Here is a 24,639-nt window from a genome sequence, read left to right on the forward strand (position 1 = left end):
TTCCCTTTCTACTCTACTTTCCCTGCCACAAAGCCCCATCCTGCTATCAGCCCTCACTCTGGGTCTTTTGCTGAGCTTCTCACCACTAGAGCTGAAGGGAAAGAGGTCCTCTGATCCAGGCAAGTCTGGACTGGGGCACTATGGAGGACTCTTGGGTATAAAGTTGAGCAGACCCTTTAGTGACTTCCCTGTGCTTCAGGGTTAAAGGTCAGACTCCTTAACTTGGTTCATCTTTATAAATTGGCTTCTGTTCACTTGTGCATCCTCACTTGCAGCCACATTTTCCCAGCCTGCAGCACTCCCATTCCCCTATCCTCAACTGCAAGTCCCTCTTGTCCTGCTTCCTCTAGATGTATACCTATTCACAGTAAACCTTGCTAGGTTTCATCCAAAGACTCGAAAATGTGTACACACACACACACACACACAATAAGTAAATTGATAGGTTTCATCCAAAGACTCGAAAATGTGTACACACACACACACTAAGTAAATTGATAATTTGCCCGCTGACTAAACACTAGAATTCTGGCTTTCTCCTGGAAAACATGTGAGAATTTTTCAGGACATTTCTGTGGACCTTGACAACAAACATATGCATAAGAAAATAGCTTAACCTTCAGTTTAACCTCTATCACCTCTTTCTGCTTCCAAAAGCTATATATCAACTGCCTTTGTTGGGGAATTCTCCTGGCTGGGGGACAGTTTTCCTGAGTGGGACACTAGTTGAGGGCTTAGACTTAACATTTCTTGGTGTCACCTGATCCTCAGAAAATTTGTATTTCTTTGCCACCTCAAATTGTGGGACTGCAGGCTGTCCTACTCCAAGTTTAACTCTCTCTCTCCAACATTTTTTTTTTTCCTATTGGGGTCAGAGAGCAGATGAGCAAGTCTGCTTTCTAAATTAACACCCAATCTGCAAATAAAATGCAAGTCTCCTCTTCCTGAAGGCACCTCTACAAGTGATTTCTTGGCAGAAAGCACAATGTTGGAAGCCAGTTCTACCACTTAGTCATCCTTCAAGACATGTCTGTGTGATGTGTGTGTGTGTGTATGTATGAAGTGGGGGGTGGTTCTAGTTCTGGTCATTACCAGATTTCTTTAGGATATGAGGTACTTAGCTTCTCCTTGATCTATCTTTGGCCCCTCCCTAGTTGCCATTCTTTGGGTAATAGTAAAAGTTCAACAAAACATCCAGTTACTCATAACTATAAATAAAATGATAAAAACGGTACATACTAAATGCTAAATGAAAACACATAGTAGTTATATGTACACACAGGTAATATGCAATTACCTTTGCAGTGTATATATACCTAATGTCTATAGACATGAGAACTTGCTTTGTAAACAAACATAAAATAGGAAGAAAAAGATCAGGAGAGCTATAGAATCATCAGTTGTCAAATTTCTGTAAAGATTTCATAGTATGTAAGCTATATCTTAATAAAGCTGTTGAATTAAAAAAAGTATAGTAAGTACAATAAAACAAACAGGGAGTAGGGAAGGGAGGGAAGACAAATGTTTCTAAGTCTTAAAAAGGTAGAGGTAAAGCAATTCAGCCTCCTGCTACTGAGTCATCCACCAGAAAAAACGTCAGTCACCTAATTCAAATATCTGAGGTGTCACACCAAAAATTTTGACCAGATGATTTTAATTGTTCTCAGATATCCAATACTTCATATTCTTAAAGAGAAAATAAGGGAATTTAGTTTTCTATTAAAATGTACTCTTTATGTCCCTCTCAGTTTATTTTCTCCCATACCACATTAGGTATTTATAGAAATAAATATAAAACCACCACATATACTGCTTTTTGAAATTAAAAATCAGAAGCACAGTACTTTATTGGAAACACAATCGGTAAAACAAATGGTACAAAATTTTAAATGTAAATTCCTTAGTTTCAAAAGAGAGAGGACATCTAAGATGTAGATGGGAGGAATTCAACCACTGTCTTCTGAATCTATCCACCATTACCAAATTTTTGTTTTGAAAAGCTATAAGACTTAAAAAAACATGCATAATCCTATTAAAGTGTCAGAACCGAGTGTGAAAAATGTTTCCTTTACTTTTTAAACTTTTGGGATCCAGTCCCTTGAAAGTCTTTTTAGTCAAAAGGTTAAATTAACAGTGACATTTTGTACTACTTTCCCTTCTTCAACTTTCAATGTTACATTTCTTTGAAAAGAAGCACTTAACGATGAATTGCTTCCCTGTCTAGGAAAAGCCTCATTTTCTTCAAGAATTATGGCATGTTTTACTCTAAAAAAACCGTTTTCAGTAATTTTGAGTAAGTACATCCAGATAGCAAATATGTGTGGCATTTTTCGGAATCATCTCCAAACAAAAGAGGTTGCTATACTTGAGGTTCCAATAGTACCTGACTTTGTCGCAGAGATTTTTAAAGGCAATCAAAGTCTAAAAACCTTTACCTGGCTTAATTTTGCCACTAGGGCCCAATCCCCCACCATTATGAAATAAGAAATTATCAGTATGAATCCAAAGCCATAACACTGTTACAAGATACTGCTGCCCCCTACCTCACCCACTTAACCACTGTGTGTAAACTTGCACCTATAAAGCAAACTTCACATCAACTTTCAACATAACCACCCAGGACCAGCTTAATAAGTTTAGTCTTACTGACTCCCTCCCATGCATTCAAATTCTAATTCTACCCCTTAAATTCATTTCCCTCTACTGATTCGGCCTGCCATTTCAAAGAAATCATTTACCATCCTGAAGTCTTCCTCCAGTCTTAATAGTAAGTGAAATATAATAAAAAGACATACAAAATACAAGACCAAATTATTTAATATTAGACTCAATAGATTTAAAATTACACTTTAATATAATAGGGAAAAGAATTATAGAAACTGTACACTTTGAAAGTGCACATTTTAGTCAATTTATATAAATTGCTATTTTAATCATAGATTTTCATACTTCCATAATGCCTATATTTATTCTTTAAATCAACACCTTATATATCAGTATTTAAAGTTTTTAATGTGATAAGTGAGCTTGCTTCTTGCTTGTTAATTTGTCTAATCTAGGTTGGATTGATGACAATGCTACTCTCAAGGGATAATGTATATTTAAACTGTTTCTATGTTTTGTTTTAATAACACTTAAAGTAGAGAACCCAGACTCACAGAGGTATGTTGAGGGGAATAGAAGAAGAGATTTTAAAGCAATTTCAGCAAGCTCAGGATATTCATTTTTAACTTTTACCCAAAATGAAGCAAGTGATGCTGTACTTTCGAAATTCAGTTTCAATCCTTCATCAGCAGCCAGCTTCAACAACTTATCCTGTAGGGTTATAGTTAAATTTAAATTATCTTTTGATGAGAGAAATGGATTTTGGATCCATGAATTTCCCATGCGTGGATCTTCTTTTGATGGAAAACACAATTCAAAACAATCTAACAAATTCGTAAGATGTTCATTGATAACTTTTTGCAAATGTGCAATATCAAGATCACTACCTACTTCATTAATAATTGTTGTTAAATTATGGAACATGTCATAACAATCTTTAGAAACTCTGTTTTTCCAAGCTTTTAGCTTTTGTTTTTGTCCTTCAATCTTATCTGCCATTGAAAAACACGTTGCATTCTTTCCTTGCATGGAAACATTAAGATCATTAAAAGTACTGAAGATATCAGATAAATATGCAAGTCTGGCACTCCAATTCACATCTCTGAAAAGTTGGGACCAAGCTGGTTTCTTGCTTTGCAGAAATACTAAGAGTTCATTTCGTATTTCAAACACTCTTGATAGAACTTTTCCTCGTGATAACCACCGTATCTCAGCATTCAATAACAGTTGCTTATGATCATTTTCCATATTATCACACAATAAAGAGAATAATCTTGAATTTAACACATTAGATTTTACATAATTCACTATTTTTACAATGTCAGTAAGCACACTATTTAGTTCAAATGATATTTTTTTCATAGCAAGACTTTCTCGATGAATGAAGCAATGTGTTACTTTACATTCTGGAGCAAGTTTCTTAATCTGGGTAACCACTTCAGAATGTTTTCCTGTCATTGAAGCTGTACCATCAGAACATACTCCTACACAAAACTTAAATTCCAAACCACATTTGTTAACAACATAATTCTTCACAGCTTCGTACAGTTCTGAGCTAGTTGTGTTTGTTGGTAAAGAGGCTGAAAAAAAGAATTCTTCCCTTATATCATCATCATGTTCAAACCTCACATATACTAGAAGAATTATCATGTCAGCAATATCTCTGCATTCATCAAGTTGCAATGAAAAATACTTTGCTAGTTTTATTTGTTCTATGAGTTGGTCTTCCATATCATTAGCCAGTTCCTGAATACGTCGAGCTATGGTGTCATTGGAAAGTGGTACTTGAGCTACCTTCTTTGCTGCAGATTCACCCAACATTTCCAAGCAAACTTCCTTGATGCAGTCTTTCACTAGTGTCTCGGCAATTGTGTATGGTGTTTTAGACTTAGCAACCGGAAGTGCCACTTTATAAGAAGCCCGCAAAGCACTAATGTTTATATGAGAAACATTGAACATCTGCTTTGGTTGGCTTTTTAATTCACTACTCTTTCTTTCAAAATATTCTTTTGGTTGTGAACTTAATTCTTTATGTTTTGAATATAAATGCCGCTTAAGTTTTGATGGTTTCATTGCTTCATTAGCCAGTACATCTCCACAAATAATACACTGTGGTTTTAGCACTTCACCGTCAATTACAGCTACAAAACCAAACTCAATATATGAGGGATCATATTTCCGAGTAAAACTAGTATGAACTCTCTTGGTTTTCACTTCATCAGGATGACTTCCATTGTTACCATTTCTTTTATTACTACTTCCGTACTCGGAAAAGGTGTGTCTTTTCTTGACAAAAAAGTCCAGTGAAGCTTGTTTCTCCATCTGCAAATTAGAATTAAAAATAAATGATACAAATTTTACCTTCCTCCTTTATCTAATAACATTAAACTATAAATTAAAAACAAGGCTTGATTAAAAATAGAAAATGATTTTAAAATTAAGTTTTAAAGAAACATAAATGCTTACATTTTCTCAGAGTTTTATATACTTTTGGGTTAAGCAAACTAACTGTAATATATCACACATTGTGATGAGACTTTTGTGCTTGACTAGTGTGCAACTCCCACCACATGTGACTCACCTTGAAAGTTTAACAACAACTCAAACTGGTCTATATTATTGAAAAATACAAGTTAATTAATCAAGTGCTTGGGTGTTAGCAGCAATGTCAAATTGTTATAAGTTCCTAAATACTCTCAATTTGTATACTTACCACATTGAAGACTGGTATAAATAGTTTGCAGACCAGCACTGGTCTGAAGATCACATTCTTGAGTACCACTGGCCCCAATCATGTGTAACCTCCATATTCAAAACTCTAACCTGAATACACATTAGCTCAACTTTATAAAACCTACTGATTTAAATCTCTTGGCTTTATGCTCTCCATTTAAATCCCAAAACTGAAAATTCTTTCCCAAAACAAACCCTATCTCCCAATCAAATTTATCATCCCTTGCCCTTCCTAAATATTTCTTCACTTGACCCAAGATGCCCTTCCTTAGCTTACCTCTCCACCCAAATCAAATACAATTAAATAAAGTAACATTAATTTGTTTCCTTATTCATCCTTCTGTAGAAACACACCATCAAAAACACAATTTATCCCCTGGATCATAGCTTTCTCATTCTTCAAGAAATACCTCATATTAGAAAGGAGTAGAGATATTGTTTATCACCCCAGAACAATATATAAGGCAGCATTCAAGGTTATAACTTCCAGCTTGAAAAAGGGGAAGGGGGAACATTAAACTAATTGGACGTTTTTTGAAGAAAATATATCCAAGATGGCCACAGTTGTCCTTTAGTATGCATATATATAGTGTATGTCAAAAAATTCTCACTCATCATGATCACAGTAAAGTGTAATGAGGCTCTTCCCTTACTTTGATCTACAGCAGTTATTCAAACTCTTACCCAGCCTCCTACTTTGTCTGATGAAAATGGTATCTCTGATGACTTTAAAATTTTGGAAGGTTGAACAGTCAAACTTCTTTGAATCTCATCATGTTTCCTTTTCATTGTAGTGGTCTCATAGCAAAGACTACAAGTTATTCTGTGAGGATAGCCCTCAGTCTCATGTTGAGAGGGCACTCCACAGATTGCATGGACATTTCTATCACATGATATACAACTATTAGCACCTGTACATTCTTTTTCACAAACTACACAGGATAAAAATTTTAGTCTTCTTTCAGAGGGTGTTTTTCTGGCCACCTTAGGAGTATTAGAAAGATTCTCTTCAATATCACTACTATCTGTTCCAGACTCGAAGTTTTCTTCATACTGTGCTCTTAAAGTACTTTCTAATTCCCTGTCAGCCTGTTGTAATTCATTTTCTGTGTTCAGACTGGCAACAAGTTCTTCAGTCAATGGAGAATGAGACAGGCCCAGTTTAGCTTCAGAGCTAAATGTATCACATGGAGTCTGTTGCATGCTTCTGTGATGGGGTTGATTTTGGGCCATCTGAATGAAACACAGAAATTCAGCCCAGTGTGATGAATTGTTAATTTGCATCCAGGAGACAATCCTATTTTGGATATCCTCACTAGTTTGATTTATAGAACTTTTACTTTGGCAGGGCTGAGGCTTCCCATGGACAATTTTCAATTCTGGCCAAATATTACTGAGTTCACTGACAATTTGACTTGAAAATTCCCTCCCATTGTCAGATTGTAGGACGCTGGGTGCTCCAATAATAGCAAAAATATCTAAAAGAGCATGTGCAACTTCCTTAGGCTCTTTAGATTTTAATGACCGCAAAAAACTCAACTTTGTACGAAGGTCTTGATAATGCATAATAAATTTATACTCCCCATCAGGATTAAATTGCATGTCTATAAGATTCACTTGGCATCTTGAGTTAACTTCTTTACTGGGCTTTGATGTTAGGACTTTTTTGAGTTTTGAATTTTTCTGTTGGCATAGTTTGCAGAATGTCAAGTATAGCATTATAACTTCTTTTGTGATGTTCTTGTATTTTGCTTGTAACTCCTTTTCCATTCGGGTACGTCCACCATGTCCAACTCTGAGATGTGTATCATGCAGAATGTCAAATAACTCCTCACTGTGTAAATAATACCGTATTTTATCTGTTTCCCCATTTACAGCCTCGATCAGCTTTTCATTACCTTGTACAAGGATCACATCAAATCTAGCCAAGCAACGGTAGTCAACTGATTCCTTTTTTGCCTTAGCTTTAGCCTCTTTTACTTCCCTTATTAACTGACAGTACTTTGCTTTAGAAAATATCCTGGTGTTGTTACTTTTATTTTCCAGTAATACTGCTAAGCTTCTGAAGAACTTTTCTCTCATATTCTCTGGTTCACTTTCTGTTTCATTAGTATCTAAGCTACTGAAGTTATCATCACCCATCCTTTGAGACATCATGGAAAGCCACAAAAATGACCCTAAAATATAAAGAAAAAAATCAATTAGAATATCTGGGACTAGAGCTTGGGGTAGAAATAGAAGGTTGGACATATAAGAGAGGGGAATACAACTTTGGTTAGGGAGTCCAGCTGCTGGGGAATGAAGGTAAATGAAGAGCTCTAGCCAGGAACAAAAAGTTCTAAAATTGTGAAGAATATTAAGCCAGGATGTGACTTTCCAGAGCAGTATCAGGATTAGCCTTAAAATGAAGCACTGTTTTATGTAGAATAGGAAGCAAATTGATGTTATTATTTTTACTTATTTATTTACACAAGAAAAATATTTTGGCTCGGCAGTACAGTAATAAGTCTTTTTTGAAAGCCTCATACTATACCACATTTTATTTTATATAGTTCAGCTGTTACAGCAACATTTGGGGCCTAAGATTCAGTTCATATATTTACATCAGCTGCCTTTTGGAACTTGTAAAACTATAAACCCAATACATATTATTAATTTTAATACAGAGTAGCAGATGATCCTAAAGTAGGGTAAAATCTCTGACTGAATATAATGTTAAAATAAGTGCTTAGAGTATTCATTAAAAAAATTAGAATAATTCAAACTTGACTAGTCTTAAAGAAACTAATTTGAAAAAATAAAAAAGAATAACTTGTAATCAACATACCATTTCTAGACAGTCTTATAGCTGCTTGAAAAAAATACTTTCTCTAAAGTCAACATTGTTTATACTATCAATTTGCATACCAAATATTGAACTGGTAAATTTTAATTGTTCTCAAATGCTCATAATTTCCAAAACTTATGGGTTCAAATTAATGATGTTATGATGTTACTGTGTGTTTTGGCCTCACTTAACTTACAAAATCATTCCAGTAACACTTCCTTAACCATTTAATTAAAGCTTACAGTGAGTTCTCCTTGCCTGAAAAGCAATTTATCTATAACACAAATAGGCTCTGTAGGCATTTTCTTCTTAAACTATGTCATATATAGAACTAACAAGATTGTAAGTTTATAAAGAAGCAGGAACCACTTATTTCTCTGGTATCTTTTCCATTATCTAACACATTACTACATGGAATAGTGTTGGTTTAAAATTTGTTGATTAATTTTATAAAGATGACAACACTCATGGTAAGTACTATCTCAAAATGTGACTTTATAGAGCAATGTAGATGAGAACCAGGAGAATATGAGCTCCAGTAGTCAGTAGAATCAATATTAGTAGGTCTAGGATAAACATGGAATAGGGAGTTGCTAGGGCTAAAAGAGAGGGAAAAAATTTATCAATTATGCTTCAGCCTTTTGGAAAAACAGCCGCTCTAGAACCAGGCCAGCCTGTGCTTCTACCTCCCCTACACTATACTATTAATAGTCTTCAAATCAGTAATGGACAACATAGACTTCAGAAATTTCATTTTCTTCAGAAGAATTTCTAAGTAGTATTTCCAAGTCTTAAACAGTCCATATGTGACAAAAATTGGGGGCAGAAGCTATAGAAATGGGACCTATGGCTGCATTGACAAGTGCTAAACATTTACATACAGAGACAGCTCCGATTTATCCACAGGTACTTAATTCTATTGCAAAATACCCATGGAAAATCTTGTGTTCAACTGTTTCTTACAGTATTACCTACCTGCTTAAATTCAACTCCTTTAATAACATTATACTATACTGGCTGATTTTTCCAGCTACATTCAGTTGAAGCTGCAGTGAAGCAAGGTTTGATAACTTTTCAATGGCTAGACCTTTCCCTTTTCCAAAGCTCATCTTTCCAGAGACTAAATTATCCTCACCATTATCATGAAGTGGGTGTGTCTCTGGAGATTCACATTCCATTCTGTCTTCCATAGACTGGAGCTGGGTATCTAAGGACTCCTTTATAGTATCCAGAGGGATCATTTCTTCCATAGGAACTTCTTGCACATATGTGTCCTGTGGGACCTGGGGACAAATACATTTGGAAATTAATACAAGTGATCACTGTACAAACCACAGCTAAACCTCAAAATGTTCTTCTACTGAGATAGAATGTAAGAAAAAAAAGTCTTTACTGAATTAAGAGAGTGTAAAATGGAATAAGAAGAGAAATAAAAATGCTGGGATTATTAAAGCCAGAGCCATACAACAGAAACTGTCTCCATTGGACAGGAAATGATGTGCATCTCTGTGGTTCCTATTTTGTGGAGTAACAATGGAAACACATTAAAGGGATCTTTCCTAAATTGTGATAACTGAGAGAAAATTATAAATGAGTTACAGTGTGAGCAATTAAATTTTTAGGGTGGGGAGTATGTAAACTATCTAATAGGGACTTATGAGCTGTTTAACCCAGGAAAGAATTTGGCAGTTGTTTTAGACCAAATGTGGAAAACATTATTCCAGTGTGTTATGGATGGGGGGAAAAAAGCCAGTCAGGTTGGATAACTGTGCTGGGTGAAAAAGAAAACATTATCCTCTCCTAACAACTAGTATGTGGTTTATAATTAAGTTTCCCCAATTATCTGAAAAATATATTTTGTGTTTTTTTAAGTCCATGATCCAAACAATATTTATACATTGTTTTTGGTTATTATATCTTTTCATCAAAAATAGTTTCCTTCCTTTTTTATGATATTATAGTTTGAAGAGTCAGAGCTAGTTAATGTTTTTATAGAATATCCCACATTAGACATCTGTCTTATTGCTTCTTCACAGAGTCCGGGTAAACATTTTTGGAAGAATACTACTTAAGCAACGTGTACTTATGGCATCATATCACAGGTACATGCTCTCAAGTTATTTCATTGTTCATAATGCTAAATTTGACCACTGGAGATACCACCAGATATACGCATTCAAAAATATTTTTTCCCACTGTAATTGATAAGTGATCTCTAGGATAATAATTTGGAAGTAAATATCCAATTCCCCAATGGTTTTAGCATTCATTAATAATTTTTGCCTGAATCAGTTTTTATTCTGGGATGATGACTTCCTACTTGTGTAATTCCTCACACATTTATTTGCTACCAATTTTCTGTAAGGAGCTTTCTGTTCCTCCTCCTCTATCTTTCTTTTTGAGAATCACTGGAGACTTATTTTCATCCTCATTCACTTTGATGTTCAAACTGTCTCAAATTCAGCCAGTGAGAGCCACTTTGATCTGGTTCCTGCATCCTTTTGACATGACCCCACTAGTTTTTTAGCACATTCATTCTTTCCAGAATTGTGTATAATACAGGGGCCACATTGTATTCTCCCTGTCCCAGATCTAGTTGCAACTGTTATTGCAATAAGCCTTGATTCAGTTTAGAGGGCAAGAGTGTTTAGTAACAAACATTAGGCTCACTGTTACTGAGGTATTGTCTCCTCTGGGCCCTTTCAATCATTAGAGCTGGTAAGTACATTTATAAAGTATCACCATTCAATTTAAATTCAGAATTTTCCTCACCATTCCATATTAATATCTCCCTTCTCCCAGAGCAAAAAAAATGTTCAGAACAATGTATATACATATTTAATTGTCTGCTCTAACCTACAATAAACACAAAATTGTTTCAAAATCACAATGCTTTGTGTTGTAAATCACTTCCAACAATATACATACTAAGTAACATTCAATATATCTTTGTAGCTTATGTGTCCACAGACAGTATCCCACCAAGAATGTTTTCAGAATCTGTGTCCAAGTCACCTGAATTAATTTTTCCTGTGATGTTAATAAACCATTTTTCTGTTGTTGGTGATTTACCATTTTTTGTGAAAACATTATCTATATACACATATACACACACATTTGCTTGTACATGTATACATGTGTATATACATTTGTGTCTACATAAATATAAATTTAATGCAAATGTGTATATACTTATTCTCAGACTATATATAGTAGTTCATACCTTCCTTTTTTTCAACTAATATAAAAATGTTATCTGGAAATCATTTCATACCAGCTCATAGATATCTTCCTCATTGCGTACATAGTACAACATTATACTGATGAACCATAGTTTACAGTCACTATATATGGATAGGCATTTAGGTTTACAATATTTTGCTTTTACAAATGGTGCTTCAGTGAAAAACTATGTTGTTGTCTTCTTTGTAGACATGTATTTTCAAAGTAAATTCCCACAATTGGTATTGCTGGGTCAAAGGGAGAATGCTTAAATAGGTGTTATGGTACCAAAATTCTCTCTGTAGGAAAGGTACCGTTTTATTATTTCTACAAAAGTACACATAGTAATGTATGAGAGGACCTGCTTTCCCAGTCAGGCCAAATTATTGTGTTGCCAAGCTTTTGAATTTCTGCAATCTGATAGGTGGTAAATGGTATTTCAGTGTAGTTTTGATTTGCTCTTACTATGATTGACATTGACAATTGTTTCATATAGGTAAAAGCCATTCGTTTTATGTTTATAAATGCTGCTTATGTCTCTAGATCATTTTTATTGCATTCTGTTAAGCTTTTATCTATGATAGATACTGCAAATATTTTCAGTAATTTATTATTTTGACTTGCTTGTATGTTTTTATGCTGCATTTTAAGAATGTTTCATTTAGAAAATATTATTTTATTAATATTACTTCTGAAGTTTGAATAATTCTACACACCCAGTTTATAAATCATTCATGTTTTCTCTAGTTCTTGGATGTTTAAAATTTTATATCTTGATCTCTGACATATTTGAAGTATATTTTAGTTCTTGCTTGTGGTATGAGGGTATGGATTTAATGTGTTTCTTTTCAAAATGGCTATCTCTTTGTCCTGACACCATATGTTTAAAAGTCCACTTTCCCCCACAATGATTTGAGAGGCACATGTATTATATACTCATTTTTCATGCAGGCTTGAACCTACTTTTGTACTTACTATTGTTTCATTGATGTATCTATTCATGTACCAGTACCACAATTTTACCTACAGCCTTTATGGTATGTTAGTATCTAGTAAGATTATTACCCTCTTATTAACTCTTCAGGTTTTTCTCCTTTCATGCTTACTTACACATATGAAGTTCATATGTTTTAACCCTATTTTATAACTATGCAATTAGTTTTGTTTTTCGACGATAAAGGGTAGAAATTCCTTTTGACTTCTTTAAGTTTTAGGTTCTAGGCAGCACATATTTCCTCACTGGCTACAGATGAATCTACAATATAGTAATATCTGATTAAGTTATTACCTAATATTGTAATCCTGTTAGAATTCACTTCAGTGGACATTAGCTAGTTGGTAATGTTCCTCAGGTTCCTGGGGTTGTTTGTTTACTTCTCTGTATTTCTTATTATTGGCAGTGATATCTCTCTGACTCTGCTATGGTCTAAAAGTTTGTGTCCCCACAATTTACATGATGGAATCCTAACAATGTGATGGTTTGAGAGGTAAGGCCTTTGTAAGGTGATTAAGTCATAAAGGTGGAGCTCTCATAAGTGGGATTAATCTTTTATAAAAGGGATGGATGCACAGAGCTCCTCAGCTCCCTTCTGCCCGATGAACATATAATGAGAAATCTGCAACCAGAAGAGGGCCTTCATCCAACCATATCGGCACCCTGATCTTGGACTGCTAGCCTCCAGAACCATTCTTTCTATTCATTTATAAGCCACCCAGTCTGGTATTCTGTTACAGCAGCCCAAACAGGTTAGGACAGATTCATTTTACTAATGGTATGGTTAAATAAAAGAAGAGGTTTAACAGGAGAAGACATTAATGATCACAAATAGATTTATCTGCCATGAATATTCAGAAGAAAAGTTATATCGCTGACTTTGAATAAACACTGCCTTTAACATAAAGGCATGTTTACCTCTAAGTAATTCATATGGCACTCTTTGTTACACTGATATTTGATTAGGTTCCACTTTCTTGGGAAACCAGAAATAAGAACCTATTTAAAGCTCTAATGCACCCCTTCCTTTAGCGTTTGTATAAGTTAATTTGCTAAATATTTTTAAAATATGAATCTGTAAATTCAGTTGTCACACCATCCAATATGTATATTTTTATGGATTATGTGACAGTCTAATATCTGATTAGGCTAAGCCTAAAAATGATAGTGCATTATAATGCAATCTTTGCAATAATCTAGGAAGATGGCTAACAGCTCACTGGCAGTTTGTTAGCAATAACCCTCCACATTCCTTTTGGGAATTTCAATCACTGTAATGCTGTATTTGTGTTATAAATTTTTCCATTAAAACACTGTGTCTGCCTGTAACTGTAAAGATGAAGTCTGAAGTGTCAATGCCATTTACCAGAAGAAAAAAAAGAACTAATAAAAATTGTGTTTCATAAATGTAAATGGACTGAATGCACCAATCAAAAGACACAGAGTAATAAAATGGATAAAAAAGCAAGACCCATCTATATGCTGCTTACAAGAGACTCACCTCAAACCCAAAGACATGCACAGACTAAAAGTCAAGGGATGGAAAAAGATAATTCATGCAAACAACAGGGAGAAAAAAGCAATAATGATAAAGGGATCAGTCCAACAAGAGAATATAACCATTATAAATATATATGCACCCAATACAGGAGCACCAATATATGCGAAACAAATACTAACAGAATTAAAGGAGGAAATAGAATGCAGTGCATTCATTTTGGGAGACTTCAACACACCACTCACTCTAAAGGACAGATCCACAAAACAGAAAATAAGTAAGGACACAGAGGCTCTGAAGAGCACACTAGAACAGATAGACCTAATAGACATCTATAGAACTCTATATCTAAAAGCAACAGGATATACATTCTTCTCAAGTGCACATGGAACATTCTCCAGAATAGACCACATACTAGGCCACAAAAAGAGCCTCAGTAATTTCAAAAAGATTGAAATCCTACCAACCAACTTTTCAGAGCACAAAGGTATAAAACTAGAAATAAATTTTACAAAGAAATCAAAAAGGCTCACAAACATATGGAGGCTTAACAACATGCTCCTAAATAAAAATGGATCAACGAAGAAATTAAAATAGAGATCAAGTAATAAATGGAAACAAATGACAACAACAATACAAAGCCCCAACTTCTGAGGGACACAGTGAAAGCAGTCTTAAGAGAAAAGTATATAGCAATCTAGGCATATTTAAAGAAGAAAGAACAATCCCAAATGAATAGTCTAACTTCACAATTATCGAAATTGGAACAAGAAGAACAAATGAGGCCTAAAGTCAGCAGAAGGAGAGAAATAATAAAGATTAGAGAAGAAATAAATAAAATTGAGAAGAATAAAACAATAGAAAAAAATCAACGAAACCAAGAATTGGTTCTTCGAGAAAATAAACAAAATAGATAAGCCTCTAGCCAGACTTATTAAGAGAAAAAGAGAATCAACACACATCAATAGAATCAGAAATGAGAAAGGAAAAATCACGACGGACCCCATAGAAATACAAAGAATTATTAGAGAATACTATGAAAACCTATATGCTAACAAGCTGGAAAACCTAGAAGAAATGGACAACTTCCTAGAAAAATACAACCTTCCAAGACTGACCAAGGAAGAAACAGAAAATCTAAACAGACCAATCACCAGCAACAAAACTGAAGCAGTAATAAAAAAACTACCCAAGAACAAAACCCCTGGGACAGATGGATTTACCTCGGAATTTTATCAGACATACAGAGAAGACATAATACCCATTCTCCTTAAAGTTTTCCAAAAAATAGAAGACGAGGGAATACTCCCAAACTCGTTCTATGAGACCAACATCACCCTAATACCAAAACCAGGCAAAGACCCCACCAAAAAAGAAAACTACAGACCAATGTCCCTGATGAACGTAGACGCAAAAATACTCAAGAAAATATTAGCAAACTGAATTCAAAAATACATCAAAAGGATCATACACCATGACCAAGTGGGATTCATCCCAGGGATGCAAGGATGGTACATTAGAAAATCCATCATCATCCACCACATCAACAAAAAGGACAAAAACCACATGATCATCTCCATAGATGCTGAAATAGCATTTGACAAAATTCAACATCCATTCATGATAAAAACTCTCAACACAATGGATATAGAGGGCAAGTACCCCAATTTAATAAAGGCCATATATGATAAACCCACAGCTAACATCATACTGAACAGCGAGAAGCTGAAAGCTTTTACTCTGAGATTGGGAACAAGACAGGGATGCCCTCTCTCCCCACTGTTATCCCAGCCACAGCAATTAGACAAAACAAAGAAATATAAGGAATCCAGATTGGTAAAGAAGTTAAACTGTCACTATTTGCAGATGACATGATATTTTACATAAAAAACCCTAAAGACTCCACATCAAAACTACTAGAACTAATATCGGAATTCAGCAAAGTTGCAGAATACAAAATTAATACACAGAAATCTGTGGCTGTCCTATACACAAACAATGAACTAATAGAAAGAGAAATCAGGAAAACAATTCTATTCACAATTGCATCAAAAAGAATAAAATACCTAGGAATAACCCTAACCAAGGAAGTGAAAGACCTATACCCTGAAAACTATAAGACACTCTTAAGAGAAATTAAAGAGGACACTAACAAATGGAAACTCATCCTATGCTCTTGGCTAGGAAGAATTAATATCGTCAAAATGGCCATCCTGCCCAAAGCAATATACAGATTTGATGCGATCCCTATCAAATTACCAACAGCATTCTTCAACGAACTGAAACAAATAGTTCTAAAATTCATATGGAACCACCAAAGACCCGAATAGCCAAAGCAATCCTGAGAAGGAAGAATAAAGTGGGGGGGATCTTGCTCCCCAACTTCAAGCTCTACTACAAAGCCATAGTAATCAAGACAATTTGGTACTGGCACAAGAACAGAGCCACAGACCAGCAGAGCATATTAGAGACTCCAGACAGTAACCCAAACATATATGGTCAATTAATATTCGATAAAGGAGCCATGGACATACAATGGGGAAATGGCAGTCTCTTCAACAGATGGTGCTGGCAAAACTGGACAGCTACATGTAAGAGAATGAAACTGGACCAATGTCTAACCCCATACACAAAAGTAAATTCGAAATGGATGAAAGACCTGAATGTTAGTCATGAAACCATAAAATTCCTAGAAAGAAACATAGGCAAAATCTCTTAGACATAAACATGAGCGACTTCTTCATGAACATATCTCCCCGGGCAAGGGAAACAAAAGCAAAAATGAACAAGTGGGACTATATCAAGCTGAAAAGCTTCTGTACAGCAAAGGACACCATCAATAGAACAAAAAGGTATCCTACAGTATGGAAGAATATATTCATAAATGACAGATCCGTTAAAGGGCTGACATCCAAAATATATAAAGAGCTCACGCACCTCAACAAACAAAAAGCAAGTAATTCAATTAAAAAATGAGCAGAGGAGCTGAATAGACAGTTCTCTAAAGAAATTCAGATGGCCAACAGACACATGAAAAGGTGCTCCACATCACTAATCATCAAAGAAATGCAAATTAAAACCACAGAGAGATATCACCTCACCCCAGTAAGGATCGCTACCATCCAAAAGACAAACAACAACAAATGTTGGCAAGGTTGCAGAGAAAGGGGAACCCTCCTACACTGCAGGTGGGAATGTAAATTAGTTTGACCATTGTGGAAAGCAGTATGGAGGTTCCTCAAAAAACTCAAAATAGAAATACCATTTGACCCAGGAATTCCACTCCTAGGAATTTACACTAAGAATGCAGCAGCCCAGTTTGAAAAAGACAGATGCACCCCTATGTTTACTGCAGCACTATTTACAATAGCCAAGAAATGGAAGCAACCTAAGTGTCCATCAGTAGATGAATGGAGAAAGAAGATGTGGTACATATACACCATGGAATATTATTCAGCCATAAGAAGAAAACAAATCTTACCATTTGCAACAACATGGATGTAACTAGAGGGTATTATGCTCAGTGAAATAAGACAGGCGGAGAGAGACAAGTACCAAATGATTTCACTCATATGTGGAGTATAAGAACAAAGAAAAACTGAAGGAACAAAACAGCAGCAGAATCACAGAACCCAAAAATGGACTAACAGTTACCAAAGGGAAAGGGACTGAGCAGGATGGGTGGGAAGGGAGGGATAAGGGTGGGGAAAAAGAAAGGGGGCATTACAATTAGCATTTGTAGTGAGGGGTGGGGGCACTGGGAGGGCTGTACAACACAGAGTGGGGATTCTGCAGCATCTTACTACTCTGATGAACGGTGACTGTAATGAGGTTTGTGGGGTGGACTTGGTGAAAGGGAAGCCTAGTAAACATAATGTTCTTCATGTAATTGTAGATTAATGATCCCAGAATTTAAAAAAAAATTGTGTTACAATGTGTTATACTACTCTAGGAGAGTTTTCTTTGACTTACAGACCTTATTTCTACATATGAATCTGTTAGTCATTTAAGCAACCGGTAAACTGGGAGTGAGGATGTGTTAGGTAGGTTCTATTCTGAATTGTCACAATTGTTAAATCTAATGAAAATAGTTTCCTTAATGAAAATACTCAATAGCCAATAATCTCCTAAAGCTGGTTTATGATAAAGCAGTCTCCAGGATTAATCACATCTCTATAGGTCAATTCTAAAACTGAGGAAGAATAAAAGTTACTTAAAAAAAAAAGCTGTTATGTCCCTGAGGACAGAAGTTCTACTTTATATTTACTTAGTACACCTTACAGTAAAAAGAACACAAATAACAGGCTTGGACTCTTTAACTTGAGACTTTGAGTATGGCATCCAGTTCCACCTCTTTGAGTGCGCCACTTACAGAGAAGTAGCCGGGCCACTTAACATTCCTGCCAAGCCAAATCTTGCAAATAGCCTTGTAGAAGCCATACTGCCCAAAGCCAAATATTTCAATAGTTTGCCTTGCCAAATATTCTTGAGGACAAAGAAAACAACTTAGTTTTTGAGTATCTAAGACTCTAGCATAGAAATCTATCAACCCATTCTTGGCCATATACTTAGCATTAATTACCCTTGCTCTGCACCTAACTTGCAAAACCCAGGTAAAAACTTAGCTCATCCTCTGGTGGGTATTTATGAACTTGGTTACTTCTGAAAATTTCCCTCACTAAACACTGCCTTTACAAAATTTCTCATTCACATGACACTTGAATCTAAGAATGTGCATGCAGTCAAGTACCCTACCCTATCATGCATGAGACATCACAATGGGATATTTTTTAATAAGATTTTAAAACTTGAAGTATTAAAAAGTGCACAGCTTGCAAGTATAGAGTTCAAATGACTTATCACAAAGTACAGCACCGAAGTCAAAAAGCAGAACATTATCAGCATTTCAGGCTACTTGTGCGCTACCCGTTTCCCCAAAAGTAACTACTACTCTGACATCTATCACTACAAATTCATTTCACTTTTTGAACTTTATAGAAGAGAATCATACAACATACATTTTTGTTTGGCTTCTTTTGCTCAACATTATGTTCGGGAAATTCATCCACATTATTGAATGTAGCAGTTGTTCATTCCTTTTCATTGTATAGTATTTAAATGTAGAAATACACCATAATACATCCATTCATTCTGCTTTTAATAGGCATTTGAATTGTTTAGCGCATTTGGCAATCATAACAATGCTGATATTATTTTACATGTTTTTGTTTTTCTGTTAGATACCTCATGGTAGTATGGAGTATAGAGTATGGTTATACATGGAAGTAGTCATAGCAACTTATTCCTACCAATAATACATAAACATTGTGGTAGCTCTGTATCCTTACCAAAATTTGGTTATGTCAGCATGTTTTCCTTAATCCACTCTGGTTGGAATAAACTGGTACCACATGTTTTAATTTACATTTTTCTGGTTACTAAGATTGTTTCACAATTTTATTGGCTAACTGATTATCCTTATTTTGTAAAGTACCTGTTGATTTGTTAGTCTTTGTTAATTTTTCTATAGGGTATCTTCTTTCTTGTTGATTTTTAGTACTCTATACATTCAGATATGAACTTTTTGTATGTAGTTTGTCTGGATCTGGCATAGTGAATATAAATCTGGAAGATTTTGTTGTTTGGGAGTAATGCTTTCACTGACATCTGAGCTGGTGTTAAGAATTTTCAAGTCTATGTAGTGACATTTCTGTCCTCAGAGAGATAATAGCTTTTTTTTAAAGTAACTTTTATTCTTGCTCAGTTTTAGAATTAACCCATAGAGTTGTGAAAGCAATAGAAAACAATTATAATAGCAAATTAAAATAACAAATTTTTTAAAGCTTTTTATCCATAATGATCTATAAAATGAGAAGTTGCCATGAAATGAGTATAAAAGCCAATTATATAAAAAATCATAAAGTCAATTATAATGCACATATAAATTAATAGTCTTAGAAATATTACTCATTAATCATCTAAATTACCAAAGTCCTGAAAGAAATTGTGACACAACCGAAATTACTGTAAAACACTATTGAACTGCATGTCCTGATTTATTTAAGCTGAATGGCTAATTCCCCATTTGTGTCCACTGAAAAGCAATGCTAGGTTAAATAATCAAGGGTTATCTTACAATTCACAATAGAACATAGAATTATCTAATTTTTGCTGCATTAGGAAAGTTGATGTATTAACTTGTGCATTAGTGACATCCCACCATTTCCTATGTTAAATGCTATTATGATTTTTTTCTCTTTAAAAATGAGTAAGAAAACAGGCCATGCCAATATTCAGGTGTCAGTGAAAATGTTAGGCTTTAAAATGTACAGTGTATTACAGATGATTTTACATTCATCAGCAATATCTATGGAGAGAAATTATTTTGTTTTTGGTATTGATATCCTAGACTCCAAAAATTTATCCTCAGTTGAATAAAGAAGTTTCTGAAATGATTTTGCTGTGCATAGTGATTAGTATTAAAAATAAGACATTATGGAGAAAATTTTCCCGACCCACCTAACATTAAGCCATTGCTATTTTAAACTGAATGACAATGCTGACCTTTTCTTCCCTCCTAATTCTACAGATCAGTGGATCAGTAGAGAACAAATACTGTCAGACTATGAATGTTATTAATTTAGATTCACCAAGCAGAACAAAGTGCTCAAATAGTTAAAGTTAATAGTAAATGGTGTCAGTGGCAGAACTTACTCTGTTGCATGTCCGGAAAATGTCCATGGATACTGAACCCAAACTGCACATGAACCAAAATATTCCAAAAGGAAATATTCAATGATATATGAATAAATCAAAGCCAAGGTATATTATAACATCACAGTGGGATTTAAGAAATTCATGTGTCATGCTTGTTTCTCCCAAGCTGGACCTTTTACTCCCTCTTCTTAACTGTGCAAGTATGTAAGAAACCAAATTAATTTTCTTTTAAAACAAAATTCAAAATGGTTGAGTCGGTTTCCTTTGGTACATTTTCCCCCCTATCTGATCTTCTGAAGGTTCAAAGCTTTTAGAATTATAAATTAAATCTGAGAGAACTTTATGCCATGCCCCATGCAAGCAGATTTTTGTGACTTCATTCCAGGCCTCTACAGTAATACCAACTGGAAGTTTGATGTTGTATTGATTACGGAATTCAAAAACTGTGTTGTGCTTTGTCATTCCCTGTAGAAGCAATAAACATTTTGAATGTTCTCCTTAAATAATAAGCTTTAAAGGTTGCAATCACACCCTGATCAATGTGCTGAAGTAAAGAAGTTGTATTAGGAAGTAATAAGAGAACTTTTATATTTGAAGAAAGCTCAGCAACTGTTGGAAGATGGCTTGGTGTATTACTTGAATTGTTTAAGAATTTTGAAAAGACAAATTTTTTCTCTTGCGATGTATTTTTAAATCATCTACAAAAACATCACCTAGAAGGTCAGTAATTATCCACCCTGTCAACCAGGCTCTCTTGCTAGACATATAGTAGACACCAAGGCTAGTCTTTACGATTTCTTTCAAAGCTTGCAAGTTGGCAGGCTTTAGCTTTAAATCTCCACTGGTATTTGCACCCTGCGTCACAGTTGGTCTTTTGTCCTTAAACCCTGGAGCTTGTATTTCTTCCTTCCAGATATAGGCCCTTGAGAGCCTTTGTTTTCAGTAGAGACTGGTTTCATCAAGATTAAAATCTGATCCAGGGTATAGCCTTCTATATCAATCAAATTTCTTAACACTGGGAGAAAGGTCTTTCACATCTTCATCTCGCAGCTTGACCAGAAAGCTTAACACTATGGAAAGCATAGTGGTTCTTGAAGCCAGTAAACCAGCCACCACTTGCACTAAATGAAAGCACTTCTACAGAATTTTCAGCTTTTTTCTTAAGGTCTTCACATATTGCGAAGGCCTCTTTAATTTTGAGAAAGGTTGTCCTGATTGCTTCTTTGCTTGGTATTCAATGCACATACTTAACAAATGTTCCACTTCTTTCCATTTCCTTATGCCTTGTTCTAACAGACTTTCTAGCTCTAGCAGTTGATCAATCTAGATAACTTTATTTTCCTAGCACTGTCTCTAATTGTACACAAAGTTGACTACATTTTGTTGTGGATGACCAATGTCACAGGTTCTTTCATTTCTTGTAAAACATCTTATAATTTCAAGCTTTCCTTCAATTGTTAAAATTTTTATTTTTCACACTCACTAGCAGAAATTTTATCACCAACATGCTTCTGTGGCACTTGCAAACCCCTTTGCATGCTCATTTTCTGGAATACAAAAAAGTTTAGCAAAAAATGCACAAAATGGGAGGGAACCAGGCAAATAAGCACTTGCAAAATAGAGACTGGCCAAGACACACAAGAGGAAGAATGTGGAGCTGAACAGGCATTATGTACAGTCTGTACATCCTCACAGCTTGCATTCAGCTATAATCAGATACTTTGCATTCAACTGCTCTTACTTGGTGGCCTAAACCATCAACTTGCTGGGAAAATTCATGCATAAGCCAGCACAATTTCAGCATTATATGACTCACTTCCCTATTTACCAATCTCATAGGAAAGATTTTGCATTCCAGAAGAATGTTTTAACAGATCAGACTGTATACATAATATGTTCATATTTTATAAGAATTCAGATAAATGTATGGATAGTATCATTATAGAAATGTAAGCATGTTTGGCAATATCCATAATGTTCTAAAATTACTGTCATATAAGGCAAATACACTCTCTCAAAAATAAGCTCTAGTATAATAGTGAAGGACAGAATACTGGGCTCAATAAACCTCACATACCAACAACTCCAAGTACTGAAAAGTATCTAGAAAATGGTACAATTAATCGCTTCATTGTTCAGATGAAGACATTAAAGCCCAGAAAAGGTGTGCCCTTTTTTAAAGCCCAAAGTTACACAGCTTAGTGACAAAGCCTATCATAAAACTCAGATATTATAATTCACTGTTTCCTGATGTTTCCATTAAATCAGGCTACATATCCATCTATTCTAGAAGGTATTCTTTATATTCTTATACTGATTTGTTTTCGTATACAGGAGAAGTAGTGGGCATCACTTAAGAAGAGACAGCTACTTTAATCTCAGTCACTAAATAAAAGATGATTTCTACTGTGAAGCAATAGATCAAGTCTTCTTGTTTAGTTAAATCACCTACTTATTTGGATCAGCTATCACGTAAAAACTGTTATCCCCTAAGCATGAATCTATTCATCTACACCAATCAAATAATAATGTCCCAAGACAGAATTCGCAGCCACTAGCGTAAACTAATCACCCTTACTCCACATTGGACCCATGCATTCAAATTCTCCACAGAAGATGGCATCTCCAATTTCTCACCTGCTGTCTAGGTTCATCAAGCTCCCTCTCCAAATCTTCCAGCACTGTCACCACTTCCTCTCCACTCTCAGGGTTATGCTCCCACACCCAAGGCTGGAGCTCCTCAGGCAGGATAGTCAGGAACTGCTCCAGCACCAACAACTCCAGGATCTGCTTCTTGGTATGAATCTCAGGGTTTAGCCACTGACTGCATAGATTCCGCAGTTGGTTCAGAGCCTCTCTGGGTCCAGGTGTCTCCTGATAGCAGAACTGCCTGAAGCGCTGACGAGAGAGTTCCCTGGTATGAGATAAACTCTTCTGCGGGCATGATTCCTGACCCCAAATATGGTCTTCTTCTTTAACCTTTACTTTGATAATCTCCGCCTGTTCCTCTGAAACCTGGCCAGCCAAAGCTGGGAGGGCTCTGGAGGCTGCCGCCATCCTGAGTTTAGACAGCTCAGAGGAAGGCTTTCTCCAATTGGAGTCTAAGCAGATGAGTGACTTTACTGGGGTCTCCACTCAATCCTCAGGAAAGTTTTCGATATAAGAAAACACTGTTGACACAGAAAAATTACGGACACGGTTAAAACGGATTTGTTTACGTGACAACACAGGGCAGTTACTCAAATGATTCCATCAAAAGTGAAGCCATCCACTAACAAGACTGGAAATATTGAGCACAGAAATACTCACTAAAGCTGCAGGGTCACAAATTGAGCCGCAGGTTCCTGGCGAGACAGAAAACTGAGGTTATGAAGGACACTTTGGCCTTAAATAAAGCCTGGGTATACGAGCCCAGGCAAGAAAACCAGAGGGAAGGTTGTTCCTAAACCGAAGCCCCCTGTAGCCCAAACCGGGGCGGACAAGGAAAGCGGCTCCTTCCAGTATCGCGCAGACGCACTCTTCCCTCAGCCGCAGTTTCCACCTCTGAAGAGCTCAGACCCTACGCGCAAAGCCGGAGAAGTGGGCCTAGGACAACACTCTCCGGCCGAGGCGACGGCTCCCCTGAAAAGACCAGCCGCAGGCTCCAGCACGTTCCCGCCAGGCCAGGGGAGCTGGGCTCATTTCCGGTCCGCTCTAGGATCCAGGTGGTGCAGTAGTCTCGGTGGGTTTTTTGTTTGTTTGTTTGTTTGTTTGTTGGTTGGTTGGTTGGTTGGTTTTGTTTTGTTTTGTTTTGTTTTTTTTAACCCGGACTGGTGAACTTGGGGAGGTACGTACTCTGTAAACTGTACAGAGATTTCACTCTTCAGTTTCCCAGTTACATGTCATCTGGTCAAAAGAGTTTGACGGTGTGAGTAGCGCTAACGTAGAGGCTGCTCTAGGTTTTCATGCCACAGTGATAAACTGTTGCAGTCACTTCCGGCTGCGCTCACAGCAGCGTCACAAACAAAAATAGTAGAGAATCCTCGGTAGGAAGGCCAAGTCAGC

The 24,639-nt window shown here is 35.8% G+C and overlaps 1 protein-coding gene across 5 annotated transcripts; it reads right to left on the reverse strand.

The window, feature by feature from the left end:
- Nucleotides 1–2,799: 2,799 nt before the first annotated feature.
- Nucleotides 2,800–24,330, reverse strand: SCAND3 (SCAN domain containing 3). Of its 5 annotated transcripts, XM_057494182.1 has the most exons (5): nt 23,905–24,314; nt 23,233–23,765; nt 9,300–9,447; nt 6,022–7,514; nt 2,800–4,926 (listed from the first exon to the last, which is right to left on the reverse strand). In XM_057494182.1, the coding sequence occupies exons 2-5, from the start codon at nt 23,650–23,652 to the stop codon at nt 3,010–3,012; spliced, it is 3,978 nt and encodes a 1,325-aa protein (XP_057350165.1). In that variant the 5' UTR covers nt 23,653–23,765; nt 23,905–24,314; the 3' UTR covers nt 2,800–3,009. The 5 variants fall into 5 exon arrangements, with proteins under 5 accessions (XP_057350165.1, XP_036762952.2, XP_036762951.2 ...); XM_036907056.2 differs by having other exon boundaries at nt 4,724–7,514; nt 23,905–24,330; XM_036907058.2 differs by lacking the exon at nt 6,022–7,514 and having other exon boundaries at nt 4,790–4,926; nt 23,905–24,326.
- Between the last annotated feature and the right edge of the window lie 309 nt (nt 24,331–24,639).

This window comes from Manis pentadactyla, chromosome 16 (genome assembly GCF_030020395.1).
Source record: "Manis pentadactyla isolate mManPen7 chromosome 16, mManPen7.hap1, whole genome shotgun sequence".
NCBI lineage: Eukaryota > Metazoa > Chordata > Mammalia > Pholidota > Manidae > Manis > Manis pentadactyla.

Excerpts from the sequence above, each read along its gene's own strand:
- SCAND3 (XM_057494182.1), bottom strand. The coding sequence starts at position 23,652 with ATGGCGGCAGCCTCCAGAGCCCTCCCAGCTTTGGCTGGCCAGGTTTCA. Across the intron at positions 7,515-9,299 it reads ACACCCACTTCATGATAATG|GGTCATTTTTGTGGCTTTCC; the intron begins GTGAGGATAATT and ends TTTATATTTTAG. Across the intron at positions 4,927-6,021 it reads CAGACAAAGTAGGAGGCTGG|ATGGAGAAACAAGCTTCACT; the intron begins GTAAGAGTTTGA and ends TCTAATTTGCAG.